Here is a 23,779-nt window from a genome sequence, read left to right as displayed (position 1 = left end):
TGAAGAATCAATAAGAACTGAAAGCATAAACAGGCACCCTGCCTGAAGCGCGGGAAAAAGCGGGTGACCAAGTCGTGGTTGGTTTTAGTTTTGCATCTGATTGGTGGAGAAAGTGGCCCGAGTTTTCTTGACCAATCACATTACGAAGCTAAGTTAAACCAATGCAATCCCACATCACTTTGCATTGAAAATAACTCTAACTAAGAGAATCTTTTCATCAAGAAAAATGCTACATTCAGTTATTCAGATGATAGGCAATATTTTCAAGGATACATCTTCCTGTCAATTCAAGCGAAAGGGTGATATATTCCTCCACATTGCCAACCAAGTATGCACACCTGTAATAAGAGTTAAGTAGACTATGGATGTAAAAATAAATAAATCTAAAATTTGAAGTTGAGAAAAGCTGTTTGAATGTTCTACCCCCAAAGTTGCTATTCATAAACAACCCCTTGGCAATAATTTGACATGGAAAAAGAAGACCAACTTTGATTTTTGGCATTGTAGCAGTCCAACTGAACAGACGTGGAATTATTCTGTCTGTCCGAGTTGGTTGTGTCCGCATTGTATATGAGCCAAACTTTCACCAACATCGACATACTATCCCTGATTCTCACGCTTAAGGGCTTTTCAATAACGTGTTGCCAACCACAACCAAGGTAAACCCAACAACCAACCACAGTGATGGTAAATACCACAAGGGGTAACTTAGAGAAAAAACAAGTAACCTGCCTGAAGTGCGGGAAAACGCGCGTAACCAAGGCGCCATTGGCTTCAATTTTACTTCTGATTGGTTGAGAGGGTAGCGCGTGTTTTCAAGACCAATTTAAGAGCAAGGTAATGCAAAACTAAAGTAAACTCAGATTATTTCAACTGAAAATGCTTACATGTTGAGTTCTCAGAAACAAGAGCTGGAGAGTACAAATCTTGTCTCTCTTACTACAAAACAACAGTACCTCAGTGATGCGATTAACACTGACGTGAGAAGTGACCACCATTTTTCTCTGCGGTAATCCCACGTGACTTTTCCCAACAACCTTAAAGAACAACAAAGAATGACAACAATAAATGGAGTAAGTTTATGAAGACACTTTGGTGCTGCTTCGGCGGAGGTCGGTAAAGTTAGTTGAGGTGATAAAGAAAATTGGCCACCGTTAATAGTGTTTCTAACGCTGACGTTACGAGCGTTAGCCCTTCGTTAGAGCGAATGGAGGAATTGAGAGTCGTGTGTGGTTTATATAAAGAAAAATGGAGCTAAGCTATTGGTAGGAACATGGTAACGTGAAAAACACAATGAAAAGCTAGATTTTAAACATCAATCAAAGGAGCGGCGAAAACTTCCGTACAATCACAAGCAGACCACAATGTGTTTGTTGTTACTTAACTAATTGTTGCCATGAGACGAAAAAAATCTACGAGGGCTATGAATAAAGCCCTGAAAAATGCATACCTAAATTACATCTCGGTCTGACTTTCTCCATAAAGTTAAATGAAATGTTAATCAACTCATTTTGTGGTAAGTTGGCGCCTTTTTACGAAATAAGTTTCTCATAACGGCCTCCGGCCGAAAGTGATTTCTTCAAAAAAAACGCTTCAAACGGCCTGGTCTGCCTGGTCTGCCTATGGTACAATACTTGACCACTACTGATTCTAAACTGAAACTTTCTCTACTGCTTTACTCACAATAAAGCTTTACTGTAATCCCTGGCGTGGTAATACTCCTCACCCATCTGAACCACTGCAGAATTAACAGGAAATAGTTTCTGTCAGGTTATTATCATCACGAAACGTTCTCATGCTCACAACCACACCACAAGACATAATGATAAACTTAAAGTTCTCTTTTGTCGTACAGGTACTGCTCAGCGATCTCTCTTTTCTCGTGATATTAGAACGTTAATAATGTACAGTACATGCAAAAATTACGCACTTCTGGTTGGCTAAAAACGAGTGCATTCTCGTGTAGCACGAGTGCAAATTCGTCTGTCTTGACTTTGTTAACTTTTAAAAGCACTACATTGTCCTGAAGAAACAAATGCTTTTAGTTGCATCTTGTTAACCTCTTAACCCTTTACACTCTAAAATCAGTCTATATATTCTCCATACTGTTCTTTATACATTTCCTAAGGTGCTGACAAGGAGATTTTGTTCACCAATCAAAAGCCTCTTTGGTTGGTGATCATTTCCTTTATTCTCATGACCTTAACATGTGATTCAGGGCTGATATTTTAGGGAGAAATTTGATGCTGGTCACTCTTAGGGTTTAAAGGGTTAAAGTGAAAAAAGAGAAAACTTACTCAGGTATCTCTTCATCCTGGGTGATTTGTACTTTTTAAACTGAGCCACTGCACTACTGAGAAGGGGAAAGTATGCAAAACAATACAGTACACTAACAGAATGATCCACTTGGATTTCTTGGGACTGCAAGGCTATAATTCCAGCCTTCTCTATTCCTGCATCTGGTGGTTCTGTTCCTACAAATATATTAAGTCAAATGAACCCAGCAGTTCTACAAATTAAAGTAAAGTATTACATCTCAACAGATCAAGTTTCAAATAAGCTTGAAAAAAAAGTTTTATAATTTTTCTTGTGACAGAGCGTTTTTGATACACGAAAAGTTTTTCTTATCAAATGGAACAAAATTCTAACACTGAGCTTTTTAACCAGTACATGGTTTGCAAAGAAAACTTACTGAGTGTCTCAACACCTTTTGTACTTACTCTAAAAAACACTGCCTGAGGAAAAAATTATATATTTGCAGTTACCTTGAAAACCTTGTCTCCAAGGTCTCTGACCATAGAAGTCAATATTTCCAGCATTTTCTAAGGGATTCATAGTAAGTGGAGTGGTAGTCTAGAGATAAATTAATAACAGATTCCAATGTATTACCTTAAAAGTAACTCATCAGACTCAATGAACAATAAAAGTTAATTACATGCAGAAAACAAATGACCCTTTTGAGTGGTAGTTAATTAGTTTTTCGTTAGGTGTACTCTGAAGGGAATCTATGACTCTTTCTTGCCACTAGTTTACATTCGGTTTAAAGTCTAAGGCAATATTACTTATAATTATCAAAACCTTCCCTACCCCTCCACAAAACAATTTCAAATTTTGTGTGCTTTGTAAACGTTACCAGGATGTAGTGCCTAAACTTAGGCTTTACCAACATTGTTGTTGTTTTGATAACTGTCCGAACAAGCTTTGACCTTCATTGTAGCTATGTCCACTCATGTGCACAAGTATGTAGCCCAATTTATCTGGGTAAGGCCCTCCAGGAAAAGTTCTTCAGAAATAATTTGTACTTCAAAATTACCTAAGTCAGACAGTTCTAGTCTTCAAATTTTTATTGGTAAGTTTCCACTAATGATAAAAAAATGGTCATTTTCATTAAGAAAAATATTGCTCCTTTGAGTTTGTGTCTGTCACTGTTCCTTCAGATCTTTCTCAGCAATCCTCTGGCATGATAATAATTTTACTTACATGACACAAGCCCTGGCAAAGCTGTCTCCTGACAATGGCATTGTTTGCTGCTTGTTGATAGTAAAATCCTGGGTGTTGAGTCTGTGATAAAGTAACAGTTAAGTCTTTACCAGAATCTGAGAGTATGACTGATTTGGACACTCTAATCAGTCACTAGACCAGATTTGTTTGGGCACATTTACATCAATCCTATTTATTAAGGTGCCTCTCTCTGTTTATAGCCAAAATTTAATTAGGGGAGAAAAGATCATCATGATTGTTAAGAGATGACAAAAAAGTACCTTTAAAACAGAAAAAAACTCCATTATATTGCATACAATTATCATAAGAGATATAGCATAATGGGAGACAATTTTTTCTTTATTCTAAATACCAATTCAGAATACTTAGTAACATAATTAGTAAGAATTTCTTTCTCTTCTTACAGATCTATTGTTGTTTGTAGATTTAATAAATAAATATTTCATTCATTAAACCAATATGCCAACACAGATCTTCTACATTGTTACCTGTAAGGCGGTTAAACCATTCCTGATGGCTTCATGAAACAGTTCTCCAAATAAACTGAACCTGTATTAATTTTTCACATAGTTTGTTATTGATTAAGCCTCTAAAATTCCCTACCATACAGCATGTTGTATTAAATTTGACAATTATTCATCGTTGAACTGACTAACAAATTATTTATGAGTCTTCTGTTTTTCATCACTTCAGTTCCATTATGTTGAAAAGTTCAGTCCAAAATTTCACTTCAACTTGACCTGTTCTTGATCTAATGTTGTTAAGAAACAAGAGTTGTTAGATCCTGGTTACAGCTTGGGTTTCTTTGAAAGCAAAAACCTTCTAGAACACAAACCAAAGAGGACTCACCACATCAAAGCTTGTCACGGTTTCTGTAGCATAAAGAGACTAAAAGTTCTCTCTCTGGATTTGATGCTACATATAGGTCTGGTAGATTACCCCCTACCCCACCCCCCAGCATTTTTATCAAATTCCCTTCATGATTGGCCAATACTTATTTAAACTCTGGGGTGGAGGGAGGTGCTGTAGCTGTAAATATGTAAGTGCCCAAAAAACAAATTGAATACAGACCTTCCAGTTAAGAGTGAGGTGGCTAAAGTGAAAAAAATACTCACTGTTTGGAGAGCCAGGCTGAGTGTTCAAAGGCTAAGTCAGGGCAGCCAACCTTTTCCTTAAACAAATCCACATGCTTTCTGAATTGTGATATGGCATCTAATGGGGCTGATGCTTGGAAACTTAGACGACAAATCTGAGACAATTAATAAAAATTGATTAATACTGTTTGGTTGTCAGGATAACTCAAAAGTCTGTAATATATGTTGTAGGAGGGATATAAATTACCAGATATAATGGTCCCATAGGACATTTAAATTCCACTGAATCTAAATTTAGCATCAAATTTTTTCAAACATATTTGGTTTTTTTGTGACCACTCTGCCAATAACCATTTTGTTTCTGTTTGTCACTGTTTCCAAAACACTCCTGTAAGTGACCATATTAAAAAAATGTTGGAAACATTTTTTTGTACTGTGTTTCTCATAAGCAGTCACCAACAGGTTTGTTATAAAATCAGAGAGAAATAAGGAATATTTCATCAACGTTGTAAGTGACACATTCTATAATGTAGTTTCATTCTGAAATGAAATTGGATGGTTAAGTGGGTAAACTGATTTCAAGAATTAAGAGTAAATGTCAATAAAAATCACAGATTATCGGAAAAGTCGCGGACACGGTCAAAAATCGATTTGGTTCATTTTTTGCCTGTGGGTAGCCTTATCTAGTAAACAAACGGAAATGGGGTTAGATTTTTTAAATATGCACTTTAACGGGAATAATTTGTTTTAACATTTCCGGGGGTGAATAGCTCAAATTTCACCAAGCGCGATCCTGAAATTATGCACTTTTCGGGCACTTGTCATGCTAACAAAAATGTAACGGAAGGACTTTTCTAGTCATAGAAATATTGAGTTGGACTTGCATTACCGAGACAAAGTGATAGTTTTTGTCTAATGTTATTCTTGGAGGAGCTACGTCCCTATTAAGAGACGACATCTTCGGCCTTTCAAAATTAAGGCAAAGGTGGCCTAGAATAGCTTGGCAAAAATACATGTGGTAGTGTCTCAAAGTTTACAATAACACTACCAAGAAGCCTTGAAAGATAGTTCTTTACGATGTGGGTTTTATTTCTTTGGGACCTTTGACTATCAAAAGATGACCACCAGCCAAATTTCAGTTAAATTACCATGACGCCATAATGAGATGCATAATAACAAAATTAAACGCGTCGGACACAAATAACTGTTTTGGTCAGTTATATCTTCACTGGCCGTTAAAATGACTAGAAACATATTAAAATGTCTATAACTACACTTGATTTTTATATACGGAGACAGGAGAAACAATTTTCGACTTTTGCTACCCTTTGAGAATCACGCCATAATTCTGCATAATTCTACACACAACAGGTTAAACAGTTCAATTGAACTCAAAAGGTTAAATTTGGCACAAAGCCGTTAGTTTCCGTTTACTTCTCATCCGGTGAACATGGATTCGAGCATTTGCATCCCTTCTGCGCCTTCTGCACTCGCCAGTTTCGAATTTACTAAAAATCGTCCAACACAAAGATGAGGTTTCACAAGCAATGGTGAGCTCAAGTGACTAAAATCCGACATGTAAGACTCTGCTGTCACGCAACGCCTCCATGTAAATAATACACGCACCGCTTTTATAATCAGCAGGTCAGTTATTCGTAAAACGTTCAGTGCTCAGTTACTTGGAAGAGCAGGTACACTCCTGGACTAATTGTGTGAGTCGTGCGATGAATGGCTTTTTCCTCTTCTGAGGTGAAATGTCAGAAATATCCAGCCCAAGGTCTATGCACATGTCTCTTAGCCTATCCACTCTTAAAGTTGTGAGTGTACGTTTTTGTACAAGTTAACAGATGTTTAGATCGAAAGATACAATCGGATGTTGAATAGCCACATCTCTCATCACATTTGCACACACTGCAGATAGATGGCTCTCAGCTTCGGCGGAAATTCGTCCTTGTCGACGCTCTCCATGTCCACTTCTGAGATTTCACTAGCTTTGCTCGGTTACCGGCGGCTGTAACTTCTAATCGCTTCTTTACTGAAAGACGGCTGAAGAAGCCACTAATCTGCTGCGACGTAAGGACTTCATCAGGTTGAAATCGACGTCCCCCCGCTTGGTCTCTTGCTAGGCTCGTGGTTTTCGAAACTTCCTGTGGATCGCTTTTCCGATCACTATACTTCTCTTTTTGAAATTGGTCAGTTAAGAATTCGGTCTGTTTCCTTGTAAAACGCATCTTTTTCTTAATTGTCTTCAGGGCCCAACCCATTGGAAGAGGCGGCAAGCCGTCTCTCTTTGATTGTGCAGCAACTTGAACGCTTGATATTCGACTGCGTCCCTCCGTCAGCTTGGAAGAATATTCTCTTTTAGCTTTATCGTAGAGAGTTTCCTGTTCGAGCATCATTTGGTGTTTTCCAGTATCTAGGTGTGTCTGGAGGTTTGCAAAGCGACTGTAGGCTTTTACACATCCTTCTTCTGGACACGGGAAAAGCATGTCATCTGGCTTATATTCCCCAATACAGCTTCGATCTTGGTTTTCGCTTTCAGTTAAGAAATTTGCTTTGACAGAGCTTTCCTTAATATTTCGGTGTCTCACAATCTTGAACGTCGGTGCGCCACTTGGACTCTGCGATGGCGAGTCTAGGATTTCCAATTTTTCGGGCTACTTCATGACTCCTTCGAACTTGGCCCATGGCACTACTTTACCGGAACCTACATTGAATGCTCTCCACACTCGTGTGTCACTTTCATCGTACTCAAAATTGTTGAGTAAGCTTATGCTATCCCATTTGATATTAACGAGCTTAAGATCCGACGACGGCAGACACCTAGGACGGCAGACTTGGTCGAGGGGGCTTGGGGAAAGGTCGCCGTTCCAATGGCGCGAAAAATAGCCTTAAGATAGCGCGCGCGACGGCGGCTGTAGTGGCTTTCCTCTTCGAAGTTTAGGAAAAGCGATGGCTACCTTTAGAAAGGCTCGTGAATTGTTGATCGCAAGTTTCGATGATGGTGACATTTCAGAAGATGAATTTTTACTGTTGTATGATGCCAACACTTCAAAGAATCTCGATTATCCTTACCAGAATTACGAAGATTTTGACCTGGAAGGACTCGGTGAAAGTGAGTGCTTGGCAGAATTTCGTTTCCGAAAAAGAGACATACCAATTCTCGCAGACGTAATGGGGCTGCCTGATTCGTATCGATGTGAACAAGGGACTGTATGCGATGGAATTGAAGGCCTTTGTCTTTTGTTAAGAAGATTGGCATACCCTTGTAGGTACAGTGACCTAATCCATCGTTTTGGCCGCCCAGTACCAGAAATTTGTATGATTACTAATTATGTAATGGAAACTGTGTACAGCTTACATCATCACCGTCTGACAGCATGGAACCACACCTTAATGAGCCCCCCTCTACTTCAGAGATATGCTGATGCCATACAAAGGAAAGGAAGTCCCCTGCCGAATTGCTTTGGCTTCATAGATGGTACAGTAAGACCCATTTGCCGACCACAAGAAAACCAAGGAATTGTGTACAACGGACACAAAAGAGTCCACGGATTGAAATACCAATCTGTTGCATTGCCCTGTGGTATGATAGCCAACATGTATGGGCCAGTAGGTAATGGAAATTATTCCTTTCAAGTTTTAGCTGGAGCCCAAGTAATGGGCTTCTGGTTTTAGTCACATTAGAACCATCTGTCACGCGGTAAATCCAAACAGAATGATAAATAGGTGAAAGCAGTTTTTAGCGTGAAACATTTCAAGTAGTATAAATAAAATATACATTTTTTTAAAATTACAGAACACAATTTTCAATCAAAATGTGCATTTTCTTCCAGAGGGCCGCAAACATGATGCTGGAATGTTAGCTGATTCTGGCCTTCTGCAAGTCCTTGAACACCATGCTTTTTCGCCGACTGGTAACCCCATGGCCTTATATGGTGACCCTGCTTACCCATTAAGAGTTCACCTTGTTGTGCCATATCGTACTGCAGGTATCACTCCTCAGATGGAAGAGTTTAACAAGTCGATGAGCAGTGTCCGCATTTCAGTAGAGTGGCTTTTTGGGGATATTGTTAACTATTTTAAATTTGTTGATTTTAAGAAAACTCAAAAGATATCATTGAGTGCGTTGGGAAAGATGTATATTGTATGTGCAATTTTAAGGAATGCCATGACTTGTTTGTATGGCAATTTCACATCAAATTTCTTTGACATTGACCCACCAACCCTTCAGGATTATTTTTCCTAACAATTAAAACTATTTGTACCCTGAAATGAATTTCAATGATAAATTCATGTGAAATACACAACTAGTCAATAAGATGTAACAGTGTATGTCTGCAACCTGCCAATAAACTACTGTTTAAAGTTTTGGTATTTATTCTTTAGTATTTGTAGTCAGGTCAACTGATGTATAACAACAACTATAATTAATGTAAGAAGGGTTCAGAATCCATTTCAGAGGGTACAAGGTATAATAACACCAGGGTGAGAGCAAAGGAGAATGGGGAGCTTCCCAAAATATGCACAGAGAATGTTCCAAAACTGCAACAGACCCTCCCCCCACCCCCATATCAATCCTCTCTAATCATACAAAAACGTAGTCAAAAGGCCATAAAATTTGAACAAAACAACAGCATTTAACGCATTCAGTTACTCAATGCTTTTCTAAAAGTCTCAAAATGATTTGTGACTGCTGTTGTTGCATGGCAACAAACATCTGCTGAAACTGTTGCATTTGATTCTGTTGCTGCTGGACTTGCTGGGCCATCATTTGCATCATTTCTTGATGTTGCTTTTGAGACTCATCTTGCTTTCTTCTCTCTATGTCCAGGCGCTGCATGTGCAATTCCAACTCTTCAGCTTTCCATTTCTGAACCATATCATTCTTCTCACGCAGATACGCCACTGTGTCCCCACCACTCCTCCTTGTGACTTTTCGCTTAGGTTGTGCATTCTCTACATCCTCGACTTCATCACCATCCTTCCTTTTCTGTGTTGAACGCATGCTCTCCATTGCTCTATTCCGCATCTCGACAGCTTTGGCACTATCCTCTTTTTTCTTGTCAACTTCCAGACTATTTTCAGCATCAGCCTCCTTTTCCAGTATTTCCTCCAAAGCTTTCTCAACATCATTCATGTCAGTCTCAATGCCACTAGCCTTTTTCTCTTCTTGTAACTTTTTCTTTAATTTTTCAATGAGTAGTGTGTAACGCTCTCTCACTGAGCGCTTGTTAACTTTAAATCTTGGAATTTTCAAGGAGTTGAGATTACTGGCAATTTTTTCCCAGATCTGCCCTCTTGCGATACTTCCCTTTATAGCTTTAAAGGGTTCTAGAGCCAGAATTTCTTGACAGAGAGAGTGGTCATGATCATCTGTCCATTCCATGTTAGATCTACATTTTAAGAAAATATAATATGGATATTTAAAAATCCTGGTGAGTCTGCTAACTAAGCTTCAATTCCAACTGCTTAATTCAGTCAAGAACTCTCCAAAGTAAATCAGAGCAGTCTTGTTTATGTGTGTTGTGGTTAAAATTTTTGTTTGCGGGTTTAAAAATGCTCAAACCACGTTAAGTTTTTGTTTCCCTTGGTCTCAGGTTATGGTAATAGATGCGAGAAAAAGGATAATAACAATAAAAACAGAATAAAGAATGAAAAATGGTTTAAAACTTTTTAAATTGACACTGGAAAAATTTGAATCACAACATGGACATGTATGCAAAGCAGCATAATACAGGTATAAACTTATCATTATGATAAATGTTTAACCAATTTCCGACAGCAAATTTTTCACGCTTAATCTAGGACGTTTCTTTACGGCTTAAAAAACATCACCGAAACTGTTGATTATAAAAACGTTCTCAGATGATCCTTGTTGTTGAACTCGAGAAAAGACAAATGGAATAATATCATGGCCATCAATTTATGCACGAAGAAGTCTACGAATTTTTAATTGAAATAAAGAAATTATTAAACTTACTGGGTTGCTTTCTTTCTTGACATTGAGCCAATACTAGTAACGAACTGTTTATGAGAAAGGCAAACGAATAAAGTTAAAATTTCCTCGAACAAATAGTTTATTTTTGCTTGGCTATTTCACAGACATCCTCTCATAACAATAACCGGTCAAAATTGCCAACAATTTTCGCTCAAAGTAAGTTCAAACGGCGTTATTTTGCAAAAGTTTACTCACGTTTTAGCCGCGACGGCAAAATGGCCTCCTTCACGTCACAGACGAGGCCGCTACGGCGGGAAACCTCACAACAACGGCAGCCGGAAGTAATTCTGGCGGTAACTTCACTTCCGCTTGCCGTCCCAGATGTCTGCCGTCGTCGGATCTTAAGCTCGTTATTAAAGGTGCTTGACGGTTTGGCAGCAACATAACTTGCTTTCTCTCCTGTGGTTTCTTGGCCAGATTCAATGGCTGTTTTGAACTGTAGAGCGTTGATGACATCATTGCCTTCGTTTACGTACCTTCCAACGTACCTTCCCTTGATTGTTGCCGCTTTGCGATCACATACCCCCTTTCCACCTTGAGGGTCCGAAAAGTCGTTTCTTACAAAAGCCACTCCCATGGCATCACTGGCCAGCTTAGCTGAGATGATTGAATTTCCGCTGTGATAACAGCCAGCGTTATCTTGTTTGTAATAAGCCATTTCCAGCTCTGGAATTTCATTTTTCAGGGTAGTGAGGCAGTCAAGCATAATCGAAGCCAAAGTCACACTGTCTTGGGCGCAGCTTTGAAATACGTGAACAGGTGTCTGCGATTCAAAGTGCTCAGAACCCTCTGACCGTCTTATGGCAACACTAATGTGCCATGGCAATCCTCGCTTCGCAAACCAATCTGACTGCGCCTCAATATTTTCGGGGCATATATTTCATTGCCCAGTCCTGGACTAACAACACCGATCGGCTGTCGAGTTTGGCTAAAACTGAATGCTTCGCCTCAGCTTGGTGGACTGAACGTAGCTGATGGGCTTTCCAGCAAATGATATCATCCCTTGCCTGTTTGGTGGTAAGTTGCATGTCAGCTTGATCTTCTGCTGACGAGAGCGCACTTGAACACTCATCTTCTATGGTACACAATACTTCCTGTAACTCATAACACTGCTCATATGACTCATTGTGGAGATGGTCGCAGGAGCCCCGAAATTCAGCATTGCTCTGGTCACTTAGCGCGTAAATTCGACAATGATCGGGAACCTTTGTGGCCTCCACTGCATGTACCTTAAATAAAAAGTAAAATGACAAGCGCGTGATTCAATGTATATTTACAAAGCATTGCATGCGCATATGATCGACATTTCAAAAAGATTACTTAATCGATTCTCAGCGTTGTATACATGTGTGTAAGCGTATTACAGTGAATTGTGAACTGTTGTTTCATCAATTAAGCGTAAAGAAGACTTGGAGAGAAAGAAAGAGGTAGCCGTGAATCATAGTAAGAAGTTTACTACATTTGCAAAGGCAACGCATAATTATAAAATATGCACCCACCTTGTAGTCGCCCTTTAGGTACTGCTTCGAAAAACGAAGTTACTGCTTAATTTCCCTCGCTCATTGCTGAGTCTTGCCACAGTCAACAAGCTTGTCTACGAGTTTTTCTATAGCATCAACTGCTTCCATTCCTGATGCTGAAAAGTTATCAAGTCCTTGCAGAGACTTGCGAACAGATGAAGAACACACGGCCCAAACTCTCTGTAGAGTTCTCTTACTCATAGGCTCAAAGTTGGTTTCACAGCAGTATTGTTGATACTATTGGACAATACGCTCTGGTATCATTGTTCTGATAACATTGGGTGTTTTTATGATCTCGCCAGTCGACAATTTTAGAAGTTTTTCCCCGAAAGGAACATCTTGAGTAACGTGTGGACTCGTTATGAAAGAAACAAAATGTTCTAATCTTACAGGTTCAATTTTCATTCTCCTTTTCTCCTGGTTTGGAAGAGGAGCAGCTCTTCCGCGTATCAGGCTTCGCGAAAATCCCGCTTCTTGCTAAGATAAGTTCAATCTCTGTCTCAGCACCTGAAAATTGTAAAAAACGCTTGTGGCTTCCTCTGCGCCACAAACGCCATCTACAATATCATGTAAAGATTAAGACATTCTTTTTCTGCTGGAGTTAAAGCAACCGTTGTCTTTATTCCCTTCACCAACGATTATTACGCTTTTGTATTTTGTTTACTTTCGTTAACCCATCACATTTGTTTTCCGTGGGAAAATTGTATTGTTATTTTCGTTCCATAAGGTTTTCACTGTACGGTTTATATTTGTGCAATTTTGTAAAGTCTATTTCTTTGTTGTATCGTTCTCGTTCATGATGGCAATATATTTGTTTAGATCTTATATGTGAGGCAGAATGAATTGTTTGTTGATCTCGTTACATGACAGATTATCATATGTCACGCAGAGTGACAGGAACCTGTGAAAAATTAAAATCCGGCAAATCGCTAGCGTTACCTGCCGTTTTCTACGGGACCCTTTTTGTGTGAGACGTCAATAAAACCAAAATTAAGATCAAAGTAGACTAAACGTAACTGGTAATTTAGTGTTAACAACTGGGTTGAAAACGTAAATTAGCCACCGTAAAGAGTAAAAAAGCTGACGTTTCGAGCGTCAGACGAAGGGCTAACGCTCGAAACGTCAGCTTTTTTACTCTTTACGGTGGCTAATTTACGTTTTCAACCCAGTTGTTAACACTAAATTACCTGCTATACTCTCCCACCGACGCAGCACCACAGTTACTTTAGAAACTTACCCCTTTAAACGTAACTGGGTTGTGACGCGCTGTAGAAAATGACAACAACAAGTAACTTTATTTTACTCATCCCGGCTCAGTGGCTTCAATGAGTTAGCCGGTCGGCCACCTTCACACCAAATTGCAAAGGACAGTATTTCGAAAATATCTTCCAAGCGGAATAACAAGGGCCTATAAAAGATTTCTAAGGTAAGGAACTATTTATGTCAAAGCAAAAATAAAAAGCTAAGTGCGGCTGCGACTCAAACTTTGCTTGTGTCATTGCAATGTTGATTTTGTTCATTTCAATATGGCGCCATTTACAATTTTAGCGAAGTTTGGTTGGTTGGTACATCAAAACAGCGCAAGATACCAGAAAAATGAAACGATGAATTTGAAGACCCACCTTATAAGCCCTCGTGATAGTATTGCTGGAGATTTTGAGAAACTACCACATGCATTTTTGCCACACTACATTAGGCCGGGTTTGGCATGAATTAAATATGGCGAACACGTTCACTGGTAATTAACCCGTGGTTTCGTCAGGAAGGACACGATACAAAAAATATCATTATATCTTGGTAATGAAGGCCACATGTATATATTTATAGCTAGCGAAGTCCTGCTGTTGCATTTTAGTTCATGCAAGGACGGCCTGAAAACTGCATAATTTAGAGCTCGCAGGCACTCATTTTCGATCATGCAATTAGTATCGGTTTATTTCCGTTAAAATGAATATTTACAGAAACTAACCTCACTTCACTTTAAGTAGTACCTATAGCTACCTGTAGACAAAAAATGGGACGAAATGATTTTTTTACCATGTCCGCGATTTTGTTATTTTTCTTTGATTTTTAGAGACATTCACTCTTAATAATTACCAAATAAGTACTGTACCATAGTTCACTCATAACTTTCTGATTATATTTTTCTAAAATAAACTTATTAAATGGCCATCTCCCTAAAGTGCTCACTTAAGAGTGACTTGACTGTACACCTCAGACTTAGAATTACAGACAGAGATCTTTTGATTTAACGGCACAATTAAGGTATCTGGTGAAAAATTTACCTTGCATCTTTGACAAAAGGAGTAAATAATCCCAAAAATATAAAATTACATGATTAAGAGATCATGTCTTTAACTCATCCAAGATGTACAATGTCTTCTTCACATCATTACTTTTATGTAACTATTATTACAATGGTATACACCAAATATATATTGATTAGAGTAAATGAAAAAACACAAACCTTGTAATTAATAAATCCAGCAACAACTTTGATCTCTAGTATGTTCATGTCAGTTGTCTTGATTTCTCCAAGAAGACTGTATGCTTGCCTGTAGTGCCTGGGGTTAAAAATTAAAAAAGTCTTACATCAATCAGCTGATGTCTGGTATGTTAATATGCAAATGTAACTAACTTGGGAGTTTATGTTGAGAGATTTCCAAGGCAGGAAGACCGAAAATATTGGGGGAAGAAATCTGTGGCAGGAGTTGCCAATTTTGTAAACTGTCTTTGGCTGTCATGTGGCAAGGCAGAAAAACTTTTAACTCTCTGTCATTTTCTTCCATAAAAAAATTTGCTCCTTCTCCTCCACTGTCTTAGTTCTAAACCCTGAGATACCTTGTGAAAATCCTACACCAAATGCTGCTCATACTCTTCATTTTGGGGACAAGCATTGCTGTCAGCTGAAAGGATATTGTTTAATATTCTCAAAGAGTGTCCTTTTCAAAATTTTCATTTCTATTTTTCCTCTTTATATTTTCTTTTCTCAAAAAAGTTTCTTAACAGAAAGTTGGCTTTCAGCCCTGAAAGTTCCTTTTCCTTCCTGACCCCTTACCCGATAAAAGGGAAACACTGAGATCTACCTTTTAGCCAACTAATTGTTGTCATTGCAAGATCAATAAAAAAATAAATACTGATGAACTTACTTGATAGCAGAGTGAGGGTCTTGTCTTAGCTCATTGAAAAAGGCAACCTTGAATTGGTGTCGCACCAACAATAGCTACAACAACAGTAGAGAAGCAAAATAAGAGATTTATGAATTGTTGAGGCCATGTGCAAAGCAAAATGTGGTCAGTGATGTCTTTAGTGGAATATAAGAGGGTAGCAAAAAAAAGACACTGGATGAGAAACATTTCAAAGTAACACCCTTCAAAGCTGACATCAACAAGCTTTTTCTGCTTAGAATTCTTGGTAACTCTTTCCCTCAGCCTTTAACTAAATGTAGTTCTGTAGTTTGAGTAGAATCCATCACATCAAATTATTGACATACAAAGATCACTTTTGCAAAATAAAGTTCTCACCTGATGAGTTCCTTTGTTAAGAAATTCCTAATGATCATAAAGAGCATGAAAACATAATAAGTGTCTCTTCATTCTGTATATTGATAAAATTTTACCTTTTGTGCTACAACATAAAATTATTTTGAAGGTAATTCTGGCTAGTGAAAAGGTAATCTATAAAAACATTACATTGCGCTACCAGGCAAGTTATACAGGCATGTATATGACCCAGAATTTGGCACATTTTCCAACAGACAGTTTTAGCTACTGGTACTTTTCTGTCCTTGATCTGAGAAGAGAAATTTACTTAGTACAAGGGGAGTGTCCTACTAAAAAACCTAATGGCTTTACCATGAATTTATGTTGAACTAAGGCAGATAAACCAAAAGAGTCCAAAAAGCTAACCAGAGGGCTATCTTTTCCCCTTTTACTGACTAGTTGAAAATTCAATTCAAGATGTACTCGGAAACTGTGGCCTCATCTTCAATCTGTGTCATCCATCTACATGTACAAGACAATGTAGACAGTGACAGTTGAAAATAAATTTTAGACCAGGACCATTCAACAGTGGACACAGTTTATTACATTGGCCACTGCATCTCCCTAGTTTCCGCAGCATGAAGCAAATACAGGCTTGTTGTTTCCCCCTGGCTGGGATTTTAATAACCTGACCTTCTCCCTACTCCCTTAAATTTCCAGAATTGCAACCTCACCTTGTGGGCTTTAACTCTCCTACATTCTCCATGGTAATAACTCTGTGCTAAATCATAAAAAGCATTCTCCAGCCTTCAAAAAAAAGAAGAAGAAGAATAAATATTTATCTCATAAGTTTCAAACCTGTTCCTTTTTATTTTGAAGCTGCATGAATTTCATGTCCCATGAATGACTACGATAACTTGTAGTATGATCATTCAACTGTTTCACTCCCATGAGTGACCAACACAGAATTTCTCCTTACAATATCAATACAATATCAACTAGATTAGAGATGAGAATAAAGAAAAATATCAATTTGGGGATAAGTAGTTGATCTGATCAAAAATTCTCCAAACTATTATTATTATAATAAGAATTGTATGGTTGACAGTAAGTAGAATTACAAATTTGATCTGGGAGTTAAAGGGTTAATCAGATGAAAACACAAATCAGTAGAGAGGCTGTTAACTCTCTTGGGAAAGTCTTGATAAAATGCTGATAACATCTGACTTTCTGATAGATATTCCCTTATTTTTAAAACATTCTCATCCCATGTAAGTAACTAAACAACTTGTAGTGAGTCTAAAGTTAGTTTAACCCTTTAAGTCCCACTAGTGACCAAGACAAAATTTCTCCTTACACATCAGTACAATATCAAGCAGACAAGTAATGAGAATAAAGAAAAAATATCCAGTGGAGGATTATTGGTTGATCCAATTCCAAATTCTCCACACAAACATCACATGAATTGTATGGCAGACAATAAAGAGAATTACTAATGAAATCTTGAGACTGAGTTAAAGGGTTAATAGAGTCTGAGGCTTACTCACGTAAAAGCTTTTCAATTTCTTTCTACTTCACTGTCACTTTTTCCAAATAATTCTTACTAACTTAGTCTTTATTGTGTCCTGTTTTGTAACTTTTCTTGATCAGCTAGAATAAATACAATAGAAAAAATATGAAACTCTTACTAAATAAATCTTTTCCTATATTTGACAAAGGATGGGCTTTTACAATCAGTTGCAAACTCAATGAAAACCAATCTCATCAAAATCAATCTAAAATGATAAATTTTGAACAAATACCTAATTGTGTAGCCAATCAAGTGATCTGTATGTGGAAGGACAAACAATGATTTGGCTGACAGGTCACATGCACTGCACAATGTTGCTGCCCTCTCTAGTGCTTGTAAATCATCACCTGTGATTCAATACAATGGCAAAAATTTCCTCCATGAAGGGTACTCAAATCTTTGGATACAGGAACTAATATGAAAGAACATATTTTTTTTCTGAAGCATGTCAACAGGCTGGAATCTTAAATTCTTGACTTTGATTGGCTAATTGTACTCTAGTCACTGGTCCAGCTTGTTAAAATACAGTTTTACAATCATGTTTTTCTATGTGGGGAGAAACTGTGCCCTTGACCTTGATTACAGACACCACTCTTGGGTCATACTCAACACTTTGGGTGCAGCCCATGCCTAGCTCAATAAATGACATGTAACTCTCATTGTAATGCCTCTGGCAGATTTTTAAGATAGACCTGGCAGTCACTTATGGTTTGACGTTAGCATGAAAACACTAAACATGGATCTAAACTCTCTACTTAATAACATCATCTTCTGACTTCTATGTATTTATTGATGTTTACCTGGAGGAAGAGGAGCATTCTTTTGGATAAGAACCACAGCAACCTTAGTGTTCTGGTCTTGAAGGCTGGTCTTGCTCAGAAATGAAAAGATTGCTTTGGATGGTTTAATGTACAGGATTGAAGTTATAGAATACAAAATTATTCATTGTACTGGGTATGTTTTTTTGCATTTGATGAGCTGATAAGTTCAAAAGTAACAACTTCAAAAGTTGTAATGTTCTTATTAAAACTTACAAGTATCTGATTGTCGCTTGGTAGAGAAGGAGGTTTCCAGAGTGTCAGGAGCACTTACTGCTGTTATGACAAACGTATTTCATGGTTGTTATTTGAATAGCACTCTAAATCACAGGAACTGTTGATAAAGCTGATGATTGGACAAAAGTCTTTTTCTTTTGTTAATTAAACAATTGTTTTTTGCTCAAATTTATGTGTTAGTTTGATATATTATTCTGTGTGTGTATCCATTAGAGAGCATGGAATAAAGTTTCTGAGTTGTACAATGTCATAAAAATCAATAAATACAATGGAACCCTCTTGTCTAAAAGTCAAATCACACTTGTCATATTACTTAAAAATTTTCAGTCATGTCATTAGTGCTAATTAAAGTTCACTGTTATAGAGGGGTAAGATAACATTCTCACTCTCTTGTTATTACCTGACTCTTTCTAGCTTTGAAGCACATTCAGTTTGCCTGTCTTTCCACTGAACGTCATCCCAATCCAACTCATAAAACATGACCACCACAGCAGGAGAGAGATAAAGATGTTTGTGCATCCATTTTGTCTTCAAGATACCCTTTGGTATGTACCACTCATAGGTAGAACACTACAAGGAAACAAGACTCAGTAATAAAAAGCCAGCATATACTCACATAAGCAGAGGTCTCAGTAACACTGGTTACAGGAGGCCTACTGCTTCTGTGAGGTCTTACATTCCTATGGCTATCTGCTAAGATTTTCAACATTAGTGACCCCACTCGTGGCTGTGTCTGCCCTCACTTATGGAAAATGTTACTGAGACCCCATGCACACCTACAAAGATAAAGGTTCTCTTAACACTTCAAATCCCACGAGTGACAGGGACAGAACTTACTTCTAAAATTTCAATGCAACATCAAGCAGACAAGTGATGAGAAAAAAGAAAAAAGAATAAATTAGAGGATCATTAGTTGATCCAATTCCAGATTCTCTGAACTAACATCCTAAGAATTGTACGCCAGACAGTACAGAGAATTACTAAGGAAATCTTTGGAGGGAAAGGTTTGAGAGAGTCAGAACTCAAGGAAGCAAGGGATGCTTCCTTGGGAAAAAAACCCAGGAGTACAATTGATTTGTGATTAACTCTTTTGATGATTTTGTGGAAATCACTCATAGAACTTTCTTTATAAAATTGTATAAGAAAAATGAAACAGTGGCAGCTTCCTATGCAGACACCCTTGCTGTATGAAAATAGTGTCCATTTAACCCTTTAGCATCTAATTTCTCCTTGTTATACAATCCCAGAATCAAACATTAAGCTAAGGTCATGAGAATATAGGAAATGATCACCAACTACAGTTCTTGATTGTTATCTTAGGAAAGTATTGGGAAAAGTTTGGAGAATTTTCATACTGATGTTCGGGTTTAAAGGGTGAGCTTCCACTGTACTGAAAGAGCTTAAATGTAACCAAAATAAGAAGAATTTCACGTAATCAAAGGATTTAAGAGTAACTACACTTAAAAGCGATAGGAAAGCTCACCTTTGATTTTGCTTTGGGAAATTCGTGATCAATTGGTAGAAGTCTGAAGGATAGTGAAACTCTCTCAGGATGCCTGTTCACAGAAAAAGACTCCCAGAAGCTTTGTGCAAAGGTTTCTGATTAATATCAAGTCCCGTAAGAGCTGTGAGACCCAAAGGACGGGTCGCCAGTTCTGTCGGAAATTCGCTGGCTGCCGCCATCTTTGTTTAGGCTAGAAATGTAACCTGGCCGGCTGAAACGTTGACCGGTAGTGACTGGAACGGAAATATATATGGACTCAGATTTTTTTCAGCAGTAGTGGTGAATGGCTATCAGCGATTAAGTCGTTTTGCTTAAGGGTCGTTTCTTTAACGACCAGTTGTTAGCTATAAAAGCGTCTTAGGTCGTTTCGCCAACGTTTTAGGTTATTTCACCAACATCTTTGGTGCTTTCAGCCACTGGCGCTTTCTTTCAAATATTTCAAAGCCAATCAACTTTAAACCAGCTTATACCTCGATACCATGGGTCGAACGAGAATTTTCCGCATGGCACGTGCTGTGCGTTTCACTCAGTTTGGTCTCATTCACCGTGGACGAATGAAAAGCTCCAAATTTATCCCTTACTTTGTATCGAAATGACTTGAGTTGTGTCAAACCGATGGTTCTGCGCGTATCTTATCGACTTTGTCGATAAGTATCGAATCGACTTAAGCTTGGCTTGAATCGAATCGCTTTAGATGTTTTTATGGGTAATTGACGATCACTGCCACCAAAGCTCGGACGGGCTGGATAACTTTTCAAACGAGCCAACTCTCAAGCGTACAGAAAATATCCCCGGCCTCGCATAGTTTGCCAAGTCCCCCAGACGAAAGGAAATTTGATTACTCTTTCTTTTACCACTCTCAAAACCTGTTTTTAAATCATTTTTATTATCTTTTTACTCTTGGACAACTTTTTCTCGATAACTCGGTTACCACCGGAAGGAATGCGTGATTTATGATTTCCTCATGTCGTTCAGCGTTCACACTCTCGTTCTTTCTTACATGATATGTACTTGTAAGACCTGATATGGGCTCGATGCAGTTTTCACGTATTATATGAGTGATTCATGACCTACGATAACCGCTAAATCTTGTATCAGTGTTGTATTTCCGAGGTGTCAAAGACATTGATGAGAGATCAAACATGAATAGCAAACCATCCTCGTTCATTACTTATGCCGCTAATTGTCTGGGGTAGCTAAGTTATGGGAAAAAATTGTGGCCGAGGCAATAAGCAGCTGGGTACGAAAAAGCCAGCTGCAAAAAACGTCGCCGAAGGGAAGGCGGGGGTGAAAATTTCTTGAAAGTTGCAGGTTCTGATTCTCTTTGAAAATGCCCCAAATCTAAGCAACAAATATTTTAATCCTTACAACTTGGTATGAATATCTCCATAAAGCTAAAATGAAATGTTAATCAACGCATTTGTGATGACTTTATGTTAAGCGCTATAAAAGTTCTATGAATTCTCAGTATTTCTCATTATGTTATTGCCCAATCATAACTCCTCTTCGTTGTTCGCTTGGAAAATTCGTTTACGTCACCCGTAAATTATGGTATTCCTTTGTGGTGCACCCTCTCCCAGGAGAAATCCAGGATTGTCCCTGTCTTCAATAATTGCCAAGTACTATTGTTTCTCAAAAGAGTCTTAATTGAAACGATTCACGTAATTATCATAAATCGAGTACCTATTCAGTTAGCGAGACGATTTTTATCGAGTTAATTCTCCCCGTTTTACTGCGACCGATCCAAGTACGCTTTGCCTGTGTGTAACACTGGGGAAACGATACATTACTACTAGATGCTGCACATGCCAGTGAGATGTATCACAGCATGGAATGTTCCTGTTCTGTTTTGCATTTGAAGACCTCTTTGAAGTGACCAGCAGGCCAAGCTTAACGCGTTTGAAGTTTAAGTAACGAGTCTTAAGTCGTGTCGTAAGGAACACTGAAAAGTGTTTGTCTTTTGTCGAGCACTTTCACATGATGAGAGGACCAGAAGTGGTTTTGTTTGTGAGTGTGATCTTCGAGCTTGGGTGAGTGTCAATAGAAATGATGTGATTTAAAATGGAAAACATTCCATCGCGCATGCAAAATGCCTATTGTTCTCGAGACATTTACTTGCAGTAGCGAAAAAATTCTAGATCCGTAATATAAGCGGCGAAGCGTACACGAGATGGTTTTAATTGGTCGTGATTTTGTGCCCCTTCCCTCGGGGAATAATGGCATAGCTCATTAACTTATCAGGGCTGGGTTAAGAGACAAAGGAATAAAGGGGGTAAGTTTCTAAAGAAAATGTGTGCTACGTCGGTGGGAGAGTGTAACAGGGTAATTACGTATTATCAATTGACTTGAGAACGAAAATTGGCCACCGTAAAGAGTTTAAAAGCTGATATTTCGAGCGTTAGCCCTTCGCGCAAATTTATCTTTCAAATCGGCACTCTTAATCCCCGCGGTATCAACGAGCGCTTTTCATTCAACTAATTTTTTTGTAAAGTTGTTTTCCCGTCACCACATTCCCACTAATATAGCGTAGCTCTATTTTCCACAAACATTTTTTAAACCCATACACAACCCACAATTCCTCCGATCCCTCTGACGAAGGGCTAACGCTCGAAACGTCAGCTTTTAAACTCTTTACGGTGGCCAATTTACGTAACAACTCAGTTGATAATGCTAAATTACCCTGCTAAGAAACAAAGGCCGCGCAAAAGTTATTGTTTGTGCTATTGTTTCGTCTTATCACACATCTGCCCGATGATTTTTAAAGCTGGCTATTCAATGTACTTAAGTTTACCAAAAACGGTTTGCGCATAAATTTCTGCCAAAGGCAATGGCATGCCAAAATCTTGTTGAAGATTGTGAAATCAACAAATATGTCACGTCATTGCAATTTTTGCCAACAATTTTTCCCAGCTCCGAATCTGATTATCCGAAGAGTTTAATCACTCGACTTCTTAGAAAATGCTTCAGGCGTGTAACTAAAGGTTTCTCTAAATCATTTTCCGTTTATGGAACCTGGAACATGCAAGTGAAAGCTAGATCCAAAGTTTTGTTGTTTTTGCTAGCAACTTCCATGCAACTATTAAACTCACCGGTACTCTTTTTGTTATCAGAGTTGTTTCCTTTTCATTAAATCCCGGGCGAGTGAAACATCGGCAAAGTATTTGTACGCCCGTTGGTTCCCGTGCGAATCTCTTGTTTTCGTGAAAAATCCTTGGGTTTACCCGAGTTCGGTTGATGCGTAAGATATGGTAATTGCTTTGTTTGGCCAAACGACGAATCCTAATGCAATGTTGATTTGTTTTGTTTAAGGATGGGGATAAGTTGTGCCCGAAAGGCATTTGGTAGAGAAAGCACGGCACAGAACACATTTTTTGGACGCGAGGGAGAGCGGCAATACGTTATCAAACAGAAATCGAGTGAAGTCGATGATGGAGAGTTTTTGCTACTACGTCCAAACTATTTAGCGTCGGAACCAGAGAACATACCCGCTGGAATGACAAACGTGAAGCATCCTGGCAGATTCTTAACTGCTGCTGTTGGGGATGGAATCTCGGACGACACGTCTGCCATTCAGGCCATCGTTAATCACGCTGCAAGTTCCAAAAATAATAAGGTATTCTTCCCTCGAGGTGAATACCTAGTAAGCAGTAATATCGCCATGCATCCCTGGCCCGGTGGAACTTCACGGAACACAGAGCGGTATCGCAGTTATCAAGTCCTCGACTCCTTATGTTTTTCAAGTTTACAATGCTTCACCAGTGAAATCGGTTTCATTGAATAATGTGTACTTCGACGGAATTCGTGTGAATTTTGACGGTGGAGTCAATCGAGAAGTCCCTGGACCAACAGCTATGAGTAACGTTACCATAAAAAGCTGTGTATTCTTTTCATCCGGAAGGCCAACTCCGAGAAACGCTGAGAGGGAGCAGTTGGAAATGATGGACCTTAGAAACAGTAATGTGTACAGAAACATCTTTTTGCGCGATTCTAATGCGTATGGAGTTGCTTCAAAATTTACCTTCACTGTGAGTGTAGAGGTGAGAGAAAACATA

General features: G+C 38.5%; 2 protein-coding genes, 1 non-coding gene and 2 pseudogenes across 5 annotated transcripts in view; 2 read left to right on the top strand and 3 right to left on the bottom strand.

The window, feature by feature from the left end:
• Positions 1–19,940, bottom strand: part of LOC149036593 (trafficking protein particle complex subunit 11-like) — a 32,815-nt pseudogene extending 12,875 nt beyond the window's left edge. The window contains exons 1-16 of the transcript XR_016181665.1: positions 19,707–19,940; positions 18,621–18,793; positions 17,969–18,036; positions 17,401–17,515; positions 16,333–16,405; positions 15,641–15,667; positions 15,266–15,339; positions 14,584–14,680; positions 4,617–4,750; positions 3,990–4,050; positions 3,481–3,561; positions 2,766–2,853; positions 2,298–2,474; positions 1,684–1,738; positions 957–1,037; positions 274–338 (exon numbers count right to left, since the gene is read on the bottom strand). The product of XR_016181665.1 is annotated as a trafficking protein particle complex subunit 11-like (transcript). The remainder of the gene's footprint in view (positions 1–273; positions 339–956; positions 1,038–1,683; positions 1,739–2,297; positions 2,475–2,765; positions 2,854–3,480; positions 3,562–3,989; positions 4,051–4,616; positions 4,751–14,583; positions 14,681–15,265; positions 15,340–15,640; positions 15,668–16,332; positions 16,406–17,400; positions 17,516–17,968; positions 18,037–18,620; positions 18,794–19,706) is intronic.
• Positions 6,269–12,317, bottom strand: LOC113674018 (uncharacterized). Its single transcript, XR_016181826.1, has 3 exons — positions 12,173–12,317; positions 10,954–11,842; positions 6,269–7,389 (listed from the first exon to the last, which is right to left on the bottom strand). It is a non-coding gene; the product is annotated as an uncharacterized LOC113674018 (transcript).
• On the top strand, positions 7,388–8,963 carry LOC149036595 (uncharacterized). Its single transcript, XM_089189047.1, has 2 exons — positions 7,388–8,211; positions 8,432–8,963. Exons 1-2 carry the CDS (start codon positions 7,548–7,550, stop codon positions 8,842–8,844), a joined length of 1,077 nt encoding a protein of 358 aa, XP_089045173.1. The 5' UTR covers positions 7,388–7,547; the 3' UTR covers positions 8,845–8,963.
• LOC149036594 (uncharacterized) lies at positions 9,134–10,947 on the bottom strand. Its single transcript, XM_089189048.1, has 3 exons — positions 10,792–10,947; positions 10,579–10,622; positions 9,134–9,991 (listed from the first exon to the last, which is right to left on the bottom strand). The coding sequence occupies exons 2-3, from the start codon at positions 10,599–10,601 to the stop codon at positions 9,253–9,255; spliced, it is 762 nt and encodes a 253-aa protein (XP_089045174.1). The 5' UTR covers positions 10,602–10,622; positions 10,792–10,947; the 3' UTR covers positions 9,134–9,252.
• Positions 19,941–21,402: 1,462 nt separating the features above from the next.
• Positions 21,403–23,779, top strand: part of LOC149036592 (uncharacterized) — a 3,240-nt pseudogene continuing 863 nt past the window's right edge. The window contains exons 1-2 of the transcript XR_016181537.1: positions 21,403–21,757; positions 23,037–23,779. The exon at positions 23,037–23,779 is cut by the window's right edge and continues 863 nt beyond it. The product of XR_016181537.1 is annotated as an uncharacterized LOC149036592 (transcript). The remainder of the gene's footprint in view (positions 21,758–23,036) is intronic.

This window comes from Pocillopora damicornis, chromosome 12, assembly GCF_964200805.1.
Source record: "Pocillopora damicornis chromosome 12, jaPocDami1.2, whole genome shotgun sequence".
In the NCBI taxonomy this organism is placed as follows: Eukaryota; Metazoa; Cnidaria; class Anthozoa; order Scleractinia; family Pocilloporidae; genus Pocillopora; species Pocillopora damicornis.
The sequence above is the reverse complement of the archived record's forward strand: the minus strand, read 5'-3'. Positions and strand labels throughout refer to the sequence as shown.

Coding starts and splice junctions, on each gene's coding strand:
- LOC149036595 (XM_089189047.1), top strand. CDS start 7,548: ATGGCTACCTTTAGAAAGGCTCGTGAATTGTTGATCGCAAGTTTCGAT. Junction 8,212..8,431: donor CAACATGTATGGGCCAGTAG/GTAATGGAAATT, acceptor ATTTTCTTCCAG/AGGGCCGCAAACATGATGCT.
- LOC149036594 (XM_089189048.1), bottom strand. CDS start 10,601: ATGTCAAGAAAGAAAGCAACCCA. Junction 9,992..10,578: donor TCAAGAAAGAAAGCAACCCA/GTAAGTTTAATA, acceptor CTTAAAATGTAG/ATCTAACATGGAATGGACAG.